Consider the following 12,327-nt stretch of genomic DNA (forward strand, 5'->3'; position numbering starts at 1 on the left):
GAAGAGAAACTTCATCTGGTTTATAACCTTAATTTCTGTATTAGCACATTCATCTAAACTACTTTTAAACTTTGTATTAATCATAGTGCAAACTAGATTTGACTGTCAGTAATCATTTCCATGTATCAAATGTGTTATAGCTGTTATCTGATAGTGGTTTTGGAACTCTCTTTTAGATTTGATACAGCTGTCTAGGAAAACCATGAGTGTGCTCTAAATAAATGACTACTTTAATTGTGTTTCCTTTTTCCTATTCACCTTTTGTTTCTAATGCTGCCCTCTGCTTGTATTTTCTTCCCTAGACCAGTCCCAAAATTCTCTTAGTTTCCCTTCTGCTTTCTTCCTTTTGCTGTCTGGAAAACAATCAGAAATATTAGCCCTTTCATGTCTTAGTGTATATCAGTAGACTAAGATTGGAACCTGTAGAGATATGTATTTCTTGACTTGGCATAAGATGACTTTATGTATTTAGCAAGTCTTTATAATGACAAAGATGAAATGCTTAATTGGGAGGTGTTTCATATGATAGAAGCTAAATATGCCATATATAGATTCACTTGATATAAAACGTGTATCTATCTTCTAGAGCTCTTAGACTTTCTAGAACTCTTCTGCAAGGTTACTGGGGCAGTAAATATTGCTATTTCAGAAGAATAGTTGTCTAATATTTTTTTAGAAAATACAAACAGTATGCTAATATAATCATTGTTTTCCTAGTCTACTTTGGGTATGTCCTCCTGCTTGCATGACCTTTGGTGTGACATAGTAAATAATAACAGAATACAAAGCTCTGTGATACTCTGTAAAGCCTCCATGTTGTGACCAGCAGTTCTTGTTGGGCTATGATATACTGTTCTCCTCTATCCTCCAGTGAGCGGTAAAAAGGACTGGACCTAGGTTTCACTTTTCTTGACGACCTTAGGAGCAAGCCAGTAGCAAGAGAGCTCTTGAATTGATGTTGGCTATTGTACAAGGTTTCAATTTAAACTAAGAAATGGCTTTTGTATTAAGGGGTGAGATGATATCAGTGTTGCCAGAGTTCTTGAGTTTCAGAATTGGCTTTTGGACTGTTGGTATTATTTCACTTTGACAGCAGTAGTCTGGGTTCCCAAAAAATAACAAATGTCAACTCGGTACTGTAATGACTTCTGGAGATTCTTGTTCTTGGATTTAGTAAATGAATGTCTTAAAGATCTGCAGATCAGCAGGGATAAATAATAAAATGCTGAATTTGAAACTTTTTTACTTCCTAGTCAGCAGGAAGTTTAAGGTGCCAAGATGCTGAGATGTAGTTCTGATGTGGTAGCTGGGCTAACTTTCCAAACCTTGTTCTGCTTGGGGAGGATCTTTGTGTTTGGTTTTGTGTGGTGTTACAATCTGCTTAATTATTGCAGAAAGAACTAAGATTCAAATATTTTCCCCAACAAAATTAAAACTCAAACTAAGTTATCTGTTGATTTTAAAAAACTGATTTATTATTATTAATTAACTTATTGCGAAGACATGCAGAGAAAGAGAAGGGAAATAAGAACAGGTTAGAAAAATGCTAAGATTACTTTTAGAAGCAAAGAAAATTTTACCACCAAAAAACTACCTTTTGTTGCCAATTTAGTGTGTGTGTGTGTGTGTGTGTGTGTGAAGCAGTTTTTACCCTTTTTTTTTCTCTGTTTCTCTTTTGCTTTTGATGTTATCTCTGTCACTTCAGGAAGGGGTCTGGAATACAGTCTTCAAAATGCAGATGTGATGTTGGGTCTCTACCTCTGGTCTCTAGCAGTCTGGCAGTCCCTGGGCAGTGCAAAGCTACACCTCTTGTCTTGGCAGGCACAGGCCTTGGCTCTCAGGATGCAGGGACAGGGCGTTTTGCGACTCACACGTGTAATGCGGCTGGTCCTTGTTCTCTGGAATGCAGTCAGTGGATCTGTTGCTCACGTGAAGCTGTGTCACAGGCTTTCCCTGGGCTGAGCAAAGTCAGGTTTCAATGCTTTCTGACTATGCTGGTCCAGGTGCAGTTGCTGCCACGTAGATAGTGATAGTGTCAGGGGAAGCCCTTGCTGGCGATGAACTTGGACTGCTTTCAGTACTGTTCAGGTTGGCAGAGCTTTGGTCTTGGCGGCAACAGGCAGCTTGGTTGGCGGTGAGAAGAAATGAAGAAGCGAGAGAGGATATGAAGAGGTGAGAGAAGGGGGGAAGTAGGGAGAGATTTTCTGTTATGGTAAACGGTTTTCTTTCTTTCCTTTTCCTTCTCTGAATTCTCAAGATGTCTTCTCTGAATTTTATAGTATTCAAAAAAGCTTGTGTATGGTCCTTCTGGCATGTAGTTTATTCAGAAGTTTTGAAGACCTCACAATGGCAGGAAATTGTATGGTTTTAGCAGGAAGCCTGGTGAAAGCCTTTGGCAGGATGTTTGTAAGAGAATTCTGGCTTTCTGGCAAACTGCTGACAGAAAATTCTTCCACGGGATGTTTTTGACAGAGGAACAATGGTGGAATATTATTTATTACATTTCTATGTTTTCTGTGTAACATGTCAGATTTTTAACTTGCTTTAGATTTACTTACTAATACTCAGTGTAGATATTGACAAGTGTTGTGGGATGCTTCTGTTTGCCACTGTTGAGTTATTACCTCAACAGAAGTTTTGATTGTGGTTTCACAAATTTCTGGTCCCCTTGGAGATTTCCAGAGTTTGATACAGTACTTAACTCTAGTATACTTTTTCATCATTGAAACCTAAAGCAACTAAACGCCTCCAAGCTTTTCTCAAAATTGAGAGCAGCTTGGACAAAAGTTGTATTAAATTGCTTCTTCAAAAATCTGCATATTATATATTACTATATGTCATTGATAAGCCTGTTGGATTAGGATTGCTCTGTTTCTATGCTGTTTGTCAAGGTGACTACATACTGTGAGGCTGATCCTGTATGTGCTATGCAAAAGCTCCTCAGGTGGTAATTAACAGAACTTTTTACTCAGACTAATAGAGGTTCTGAGAAAGCAGAAGCAAACAGGTGGAGTGGGTGTTGGCATTGCACAGCAGAGATGCTTAGCTCTTCATAAGTGGGTCAGTAATCTAGAGCAGAGGCTAAATAAGTACAGAGGTCCTTTTGACGCCAGCCCTCTAAGTAATTTGTAGTTACATTGCTGAATCCTCCCAGCAAGCCAGTGGGATTCTAATAACATAATCCCTGTGTATCTTGAAACTAAATGTTGACATGTGAGTTCACTTTTCTAAAACACATAATGAATTAGGTAGAATTTAAGATCCTTCCTTTATGCTCTCCTTTGCAGTTTGACAAATGGGGCACAAGAAGCAGTCAGTGAAGTAACAGAGCATGAGCATCCATTTATGTCTTCTATTGGAGCAGTTTCTTATCATGTATTATTCTGTTGAAATAGAATCGTAGAACGGTTTGGGTTGGAAGGGACCTTAAAGATCATCAGCTAGTTCCAACCTCCCTGCCATGGGCAGGGACACCTTCCACTAACTAAACAAGGTTGCTCAAAGCCTTGTCCATAAATACTTTGTAACTAGTGGTATCTAAAATCCAAGCCTTTAACAAACCAAACCATGTCACATAGTGAATAGTCAAATGGCATATTCATAGTCTGTCTTCATTATTTAAAAAGTTGTTTCAGTGGTGACAGTACAGAGTATTGGAATCCAAAGCAGGGAAATAAGTAACTAGTTTCACCTTCCCAGTATTTTGGTGCGATCAGCTGTGTGGTTCATGCTTTCTTCTTACTTCTTTTAAATAAAAATTACCAAATGCAGTTGCTTTTGTAAAATGTCTGATAATGTACAACTCATAACAGAGTTTAGTTGGAACAGGTTTGGGATAATGTTGGCCTGGACTGTTGTAGCTCCTATATTTTTTAAAATGAAAAAAAAGCTAGGGGAAGGGAAGCATTGAGTTTAGACTCCATGATGTCCTGTTCCTCTAGAGCATACATATCTGAAACCTTATGCAGAACTGACCATGTCCTTCCTGAGCTGTAACTGGGTACATCAATATCACGTGTTGAATTCTGCTGCCATGCAAACATTTGTGTAATGTGACAACTGGTATTAGGGCTTTATTTTATTTGAAGTATTACTACTAAAACTGCAGAATCTGATGAAAGTTCCTCAAACATGTGAAAGCGAGACCATTTGACGTGGTTAAAATTCTCTAAAGAAATTATGAATTTCTCTGTTATACTATTGTTATTCCTTTGCTTGCTTGTCCTGCAGCCCTTTTTTCATTCCCTGCAGTGAGTTAGCACTATGGGTAAGATAGGCAGCCTAGGCATAGCTTAGAGCACATGTTAAAATTGTTTTCTGAAGACTGCCTCTCTTAATTAGTTAATATGAGCCTCCATACATGGAACTTTAGTGCTGATCAGTGTCTGCAAAGGATTTAACAGCAGATGTAAACTGGGCAAAGAAATGTCCTGTTTAAAGATGGGATAATGGCTTGGAACTGCTGTTTGAGAACAAACAAATCTTTTTAAATTATGACACTTTGATGCCTTTTTCTTCACACAACTGAGGAAACGTAATTTCTAATTTAGGTGTAAAGGGCACAATTTTTCTTGCATATAACCTATGCTACTAGTTAGCATGTTTTCTTGAATTCCTTGGGAATATTTGTCAGGAAAGTGATCACATTAGCTGTGTGCAATAACCTAGTTTTAAGGATGCTCTTGATCACCAGTGGAGCAGTTGTCAAGCTAATGTGGCCTTTAGAATAGTTTGTTTTTAAACTTTAAGATCTTTCCCCAAAATAGGTTACTTCAGAGTATATCAATACAGAAATACCTTTGTTCCTTCTCAGGTTAAAGCCATAGGAAATGGGTGGTTTCAACAATTACACTGGGGGGGGGAGGGAAAGTTCCTCTGGAAACTGTTTTAGGAGAGTTCCCAGCATGTGCTGCTAAGCTACGAGTGAGTTAGCTAAGAGGACAACAGCAGGCAGTTGGATTGACACAGTAGATCCTAAAATAACATTACTGTTCTAGACAGAGGTGAAGTCTGTTTTCTCAAAAGCAGAACTTGGCACTGTCTGCTAGTTTGTAGCAGAGCTGGGATAATTCACTATTCAAGTTGGAGATGGACATAGATTCTTAATCATAGCTCACAAATTGAGAGCTGCTATGCATAAAGAATGTCCTCATGGCATATAGAATCATAGAATCATAGAATCGATTGGGTTGGAAAAGACCTCCAAGATCATCGAGTCCAACCCTTGGTCCAACTCTAGCTCATTTACTAGATCATGGCACCCAGCGCCACGTCCAATCTGCATTTAAAGATCTCTAGGGATGGTGAATCCACCACCTCTCCGGGCAGCCCATTCCAATGCCTGATTACTCTCTCTGTAAAAAATTTTTTTCTGATATCCAACTTAAATTTCCCCTGGCAGAGCTTAAGCCCATGCCCCCTTGTTCTATTGCTGAGTGCCTGGGAGAAGAGACCAGCCCCCACCTGGCTATAACTTCCCTTCAGGTAGTTATAGACAGTGATGAGGTCACCTCTGAGCCTCCTCTTCTCCAGGCTAAACAACCCCAGCTCCCTCAGCCTCTCCCCATAGGACTTGTGCTCCAGTCCCTTCACCAGCCTTGTTGCTCTTCTCTGGACCCGCTCCAGCATCTCAATATCCTTTCTGAACTGAGGGGCCCAGAACTGAACACAGTACTCAAGGTGTGGCCTCACCAATGCAGAGTACAGGGGAAGGATCACTTCCCTGGTCCTGCTGGCCACGCTATTTTTGATACAGGACAGGATCCCATTGGCCTTCTTGGCCACCTGGGCACACTGTTGACTCATGTTGAGCTTCCTGTCAATTAGTACTCCAAGGTCCTTTTCTGCCTGGCTGCTCTCCAGCCACTCTGTGCCCAGCCTGTAGCGCTGCAGGGGGTTGTTGTGGCCAAAGTGCAGGACCCGGCACTTGGCCTTGTTGAACTTCATCCCATTGGAATCAGCCCATCTCTCAAGTCTATCCAGATCCCTCTGCAGAGCCCTCCTGCCTTCCAGCAGGTCGACACTCCCTCCCAACTTGGTGTCATCAGCAAATTTGCTGATGATGGACTCAATCCCCTCATCTAAATCATCAATAAAGATGTTAAACAGGACTGGACCCAACACAGACCCCTGGGGAACACCACTAGTGACTGGCCGCCAGCTGGATGCAGCTCCGTTCACCAGCACTCTCTGGGCCCGACCCTCCAGCCAGCTCTTAATCCAGGAGAGGCTACACTTGTCTAAGCCATGGGCTACCAGCTTTTTCAGGAGTATATTATGGGAGACAGTATCAAAGGCCTTGCTGAAGTCCAGATAGACCACATCCACAGCCTTCCCCTCATCCACCAGGTGGGTCACCTGATCGTAGAAAGAGATCAGGTTGGTCAGACAGGACCTGCCCCTCCTAAACCCATGCTGGCTGGGTCTAATCCCTTGTCCACCCTGAAGGTGCTGTGTGATTGCACTCAGGATGAACTGCTCCATAACCCTGCCAGGCACAGAGGTCAGGCTGACAGGCCTGTAGTTGCCAGGGTCCTGCTTGCAGCCCTTTTTGTGGATTGGGGTGACATTCGCCAACCTCCAATCATCTGGGACCTCCCCAGAGAGCCAGGACTGTTGGAAGATGATGGAGAGCGGTTTGGCAAGCTCTTCTGCCAGCTCCTTCATCACCCTGGGATGGATCCCATCTGGTCCCATAGACTTGTTAGGATCCAGCTGGCTCAGTAAGTCGGTCACTATTTCCTCCTGGAATACAGGAGGGGTATTCAGCTCCCTCTCCCTGTCTACCAGCTCCAGAGGCCAGTTGTCTTGAGGGCCACCTGTCTTACTGGTGAAAACTGAGGCAAAGTAGGTGTTAAGTACCTCAGCCTTCTCCTCATCTTCCTTAACTATATTTCCCTCCAAGTCCAACAGAGAATGGAGGTTTTCCTTGCCCCTCTTTTTGTTATTAATGTATTTATAAAAGGACTTTTTGTTATCCCTAACTGAAATAGCCAAATTTACTTCAAATTCCACTTTTCTTTCCCTAATTTTTTTCCTGCATGACCTAGCTCTATCTGTAAATTCTTCGTAAGTAGCCAGCCCTTTTTTCCATAGTCTGTAAACTTTCTTTTTATCCCTGATTTCTTGCAGAATCTCCCTATTTAACCAAGCTATGCCATATCTCAGTCTGGATACATTCACTGAGCTGTAAACTGGTTCTATGAATGTTTGAAGACTATAGTTGAACATCTTGAGCTTTCTAAAGTAAGTATAGATATTTAAACAGTGCATCAGAATACAGTAAAGTACTATTTTTATTGCTGAGGTTACAGGAAGAGTGTGCTTGTAAATTTTCATTAATAAACTGACTCCCTTTTCTCATGACAGGATTATTGAGAATGAAGCAGAGCCCCCTCTGATTTTTCTCTTGTTAGACTTGCAATTAAAATAATGCTTTAGAAGAAAGCCAGAGAGATATTTCCTGGAAATATGGCAAGACATAGTTGAGATTTTGGGGAGTGTTGGCCAAGATTAGCTTCAAAATCTCCTCATCCTCTTTGAATGTGTTAACTGGAAATGTATAGCAGGAGAATCAAATTCCCTTCCTCTTCTCAGTTCTGTAATTATGGTGAGAGTTGAATGTTGTCTCTATGTTCTCTGTAAAAGGCTAAGTTCTAAGTGTGTCACACCAGGCTCTGGCCTTCACAGGACAGTAAGGACAGAGCAATGGTGTGCTTTGCAGTGGCTTCCTTTTGTGTGTGACATTTCTTCATCTTGGAGTTGGCCTTGTGCGTATGCGCTCCTCCAGCAGCTTTCTGTATAACTTCCTGACTTCCTCTTAGTAAATGGTGTTGTGCAGCCTTAATTTCCAGCCTAGAAAACAGCCAGGCAGCTGCTTGTCTGGTGAATAGTGTCCACCTGTAAAGTAAGAAATGTCGTTTTTTTGAGCTCCCCAGGTTCCGGCGCGAGAATCACGATGTAACCTCCATAGGAGTATGATCAGTGTTCTGATTTATTGTTTACATTACACACACACATATCGCATATTCTCTCAGTCTACGAATAGTACAGGAATATCATTGGTCTATGGCTAGGGCGTGCTACCAGCTGGATTCGTGCTTTTCTCAAAACTATGCCTTTCTGTATCAATGTGTTTACCTGCTTTTCCTGGCAGCTGCCGCATTCTTTCTATTGTTTACTGCTCTTCTTGAAGCAGGCTCAAGGATACAGAGGCCCCGTTTCCCTCTCCATGGCCTGGGCTGTGCACAAAAACTTCTAAGTTCAAATTTCTTCCAACACACCTGCATTGCCTGAACATAAAATCTGTAAAGATGATCCTGTGAGAGAAACAGTCTGTTGTTTCTGAAAGTGGCGAGTGCGGAGCACTTGACTTTAGAGGTGTGTTTCTTTGCAGTGTCTTTTAATCTATGTTGAGAGTTTCTTTCAATAACTTTATGATGACTGATTTCAACTGGTCCACATTCTGTAGTGCTGTGTTGTGCAGCCTGGATTAGTGTGTAGAGAGAACAAGAGTGCTTTGAGAGATTCTACCAATTTTCTTGGAGCCTTTCTCAGAGCTGGGGTGGCAGAAGCTGGCACCTGGTTTTCCAAGACAATCTCCCTACAAAACTATCTTTAAAATCAATTTAGCTCATGTTTTATCACAAAATTAAACTTAAAAATGAGATAACTGGTGGTCACTCACAAATTTCTCAGTTTCTTTTAAGCTGGTGAAAGAAAAGTCTGTTCAGACCACATGGAAATATCAGCTTGTCCAGCATTAATATTCCTTTTTCATATGATTTTTTTTAATGCTTACCGGGAAGGAGCTGGATAACTCTATGATGTCTGTGGTGCTTGTCTTCAGAAACTGACTTAAAATAAATGCCCTTTTGAAGTCTTTTGTGGAAACAGTAATTTCTTAGTAAAAAGCGTTTTTTAGTAAAAATGTTTTGTGAACTGGTCAACACTCTTGAGGTCCTTGTTAATTAAGAGGAGCCATCATGGATGGGAGAGTGACACAGTGCAGTGAATGGTCAAAGCAGAGTAAGCTAACAAGTTAAATACTGTTGTTCCCTTGATCCTTTCTACATAACTTCCACATTATAGCCTAAAGTTAAATTGTTTGCTTTCTCCTATTTGATTCATAGTGTCAGTGTATTTCATATGTAGAGTAGGATGGAGGATTTCTAATAGCATATTTTTCTTCTACCAACACTTCCTACTTGAGTGGCTGATTAGCAGCAGGACACTAGTCCTGGTATATCCCCCTCTCTCTGGGGAGACATTATAGCATCTTTCCAGTACCTAAATGGGCTACAAGAGAGCTGGAGAGGGACTTGTGACAAACAAATGGAGTGATAGGTCAATGGAGAATGGCTTTAAAGTGACAGAGGGCAGATTTAGATATTAGGAAGAAATTCTTTATTGTGAGGGTGGTGAGGCACTGGCACAGGTTGCCCAGAAAAGCTGTGGATGCCCCATCCCTGGCAGTGCTCAATGCCAGGTTGGATGGGGCTTTGAGCAACCTGGTCTAGTCTAAGGTGTCCCTGCCCATGGCAGGGGAGTTGGCACTAGATGGTTTTTAAGGTCCCTTTTAATCCATACCATTCTGATATCTGTATACAGAAGAATGTATGTGCATCAGTAGGGCACTGGCCAGACACTGTATTACAGTAGTTGGGGCCTTGCAAGTCAGTCATTCTTTAGAAGATGTAGTTCAAAGGAGCTTGTCTCTCGAGTCAGGAGGAAAAAAACATTGAATTTTGGGGACTATATTGTATACTAACTGGAGCACTGGATAAAGGCTTGAGGGATGTGGATGGATTCTGGCCTTGTCTCTGCTGCTTTTTCTCAGGTACTTGTACAAGTTTTTAATTTGCTGTCATTTTTCAGTCTATAAATGGAGATGATTTTTGTAAAGTGTATGATAATGCTACTTCTTCACCTCAGTGGTATAAGCTGTATTATTTCTTTAGGGAGTAAGTTTAAGGTATTGTTCCCATTGGAGTATCAGTGATGTAGAAAACAAACGTATGGGTGAAAAAATGAGTTCTTGGCATTTATGCAAGTTCAAGTTACTGTTGCTCCTCATTAGGATTGCCTTAATGATAAGAAGCAGGAAGAGTCAGAATCAAAAATAAGTGTTAAAGCTTGCTTGATTTTTATATGCCATTTATTGTTTGTCAGGTTAACAACTGATGCTAGGGCTGTTGAGTTTTAAGCAAATGAAAAGAGCTACTTGTGATTACTTTAATGACTTACTTGCTCAATGAATTCTGGTATAAAGCTCTAACTAGGAAGAATAATATCTGTATCTGACACTTCATGCTGCCAATTAGACATATTGGTCACTCAAAATAAAGGTTGACTGCTTTATTGTCAATACTGAGCCCCAAATTTTCTCATAAATAGTACTTATTTTCCCTCTAATATAGTAATTGAGGTTTTAGTTGACTTCAGTCAATTCTAAACTATTGCCTGGCTTACTGTGGTAATTTATATCAGACCAGCTATTCAGTGTGACAAAGATTCTTCTCCTGATTGCATTCTTCTTCTGTAGAAGTCAGCCAATTTAGTTTTCTTGGTACTGTATCAAAATCCTTGAGTGCTGTTTTTACTAGTGTGGATGTTTTATGACAATTAGAACAATTACAGAAAACATCCTGATTGTGTTGCTCAGGCAGTTAGCCTTCAAAGAATTTCTAGGATAAACAGCATACTGCAGTTCTTTTACTGCTGCAGCTTTGAACACAACTAGCTAGTTAATATGCGCCCTACTGATTTAATTCTGCTTGTAATCTACACTTGATAATTTAATAAAAGTAGCTTCCCATGTCTTATTTATTTACTCCTTTTTTTTTTCACTTACTCTGACTTGATTGCAGTACCAATTGGTGGAAAACTAAAATTTACTGTATAAAATTCTGTAGTCTCATAATGAACAGCTTTCTTTGGCTTCTGGCATGCTGCATTATTTAAAACTGACTGGCAGGATACAATCTGGAGCTGGAGTAAGTTCACATCTTGCTGCATATGCTTCAAAATTTGCAAAGAACAATGAGGTTGGGAAAATCCCCTCGAGCAGGAAGTGCTGCACAGTAGTCTGACTTCAGCATTTGTTCAGAAAAGATTCCCCAAATTGTGGCTTTTTATTCAGAAATGTACAAGCAAGTTTTAGTAGGTCAAGAATTGAAAGTTTTCACTTAGAATCTTTGCCCATAATTGTAGATAAACTAACCATTTCTTTGGATGCTTGGGTTGTCTTCTCTTGGATACTGGATGGAGAAAAGCCTGATGCAAAAGAAGCATACTCTGATTTTTGTTTAAATGTGAAATTTCAAAGTTGCTGTTCGGTTGAATTGGTAATTTACATCCCGGAGCTGTTATTTACTTCCTCTTAGCTTTGTGGGAGGCTACAAGTCAGGTTCCTCTGATATTTGACATAATTGTACCTCATGCTGTAGTTTTGCAATTTTGAACATGAAGAAAGGCTGATGACAATTGATATGGAATCTTGCAGCTTTGTGGCATGGAAAGCCATGTTTGGAACAGTGTTTGACTCTCAGGTTGAAGTCTTTTCTGTTTAATAGATAACTCAAATGTTGATTTCATGGGCTCCAACTACATTTTCCAAGATTGGCTTCTTAACCTTGCTGTGTTAGTGTAAACCTACATCAGGGCAGCCTCAAATCACCAAAGCTTATTGATAGTTCTTTACTGTCTTTCTGTAATAAATATCCCCTTCTGTTATAGTGGGGGGAACTGAAATACGAACTTAACAGTCATATCGGGGAAAGAAATCAAGTGTGTCAGTACTGATGAATTACACAAAGTTAATAATGAAAATACCTTTTTAGTTCCTTTGTATTTAAATTTTGAGTGTCTAATGTTCTGCTTGTCCCATGTACCGGTCTTGCAGATTGATGCCTTGTCTAAGCACAGTTAGTAACCAAAAATAGATGTTTTGCTGTCACCTATGCATCTCAATTAGGTGAATATAATAAGAGAACAGAAGGCCTTGTACCTGTTGCAAGCTGCATTGGTGGCGGCCATTTTAAAAATGCTGTAATAGTCTGTTAAATGCTAGGAAGAAATTTTTATTGGAGCCCGGTGTCAGTGTGTCTTTCATCAGTGTTTTGACCAAAACCCACAGACATTCCAATAAGGATTTAAACAGCTCTCCTTCCAGCAAGAAACCACATGACTGTTCACTTGAATGCCAGTGTTCCTCGAACCTTTGAAACTCCCATCTTTTTTGGCTGCAATAGGACAGAGGGAGAGCAGGGTAACTGCCACCTCAGCAGAGGGCAGATGATGGTAGAACATGGTTGACTCCTTGTAGGT

The 12,327-nt window shown here is 40.5% G+C and overlaps 1 protein-coding gene across 2 annotated transcripts in view; it reads left to right on the forward strand.

Annotated features, from left to right (window-relative positions):
* The window catches only part of LOC139683013 (mothers against decapentaplegic homolog 2-like), an 89,804-nt gene that overhangs the window by 21,972 nt on the left and 55,505 nt on the right, over nucleotides 1–12,327 (forward strand). The window contains exon 1 of one of the 2 annotated variants that reach the window (XM_071577713.1): nucleotides 1,972–2,172. The exons of the other annotated variant lie outside the window; for it this stretch is intronic. Within the exon in view, the coding sequence (XP_071433814.1) occupies nucleotides 2,165–2,172 (8 nt within the window). The 5' untranslated portion in view covers nucleotides 1,972–2,164. Of the gene's footprint in view, nucleotides 1–1,971; nucleotides 2,173–12,327 lie in introns of those variants that run through there. 2 annotated transcript variants of the gene reach the window in all.

This window comes from Pithys albifrons, chromosome 26 (assembly GCF_047495875.1).
Source record: "Pithys albifrons albifrons isolate INPA30051 chromosome 26, PitAlb_v1, whole genome shotgun sequence".
In the NCBI taxonomy this organism is placed as follows: Eukaryota; Metazoa; Chordata; class Aves; order Passeriformes; family Thamnophilidae; genus Pithys; species Pithys albifrons.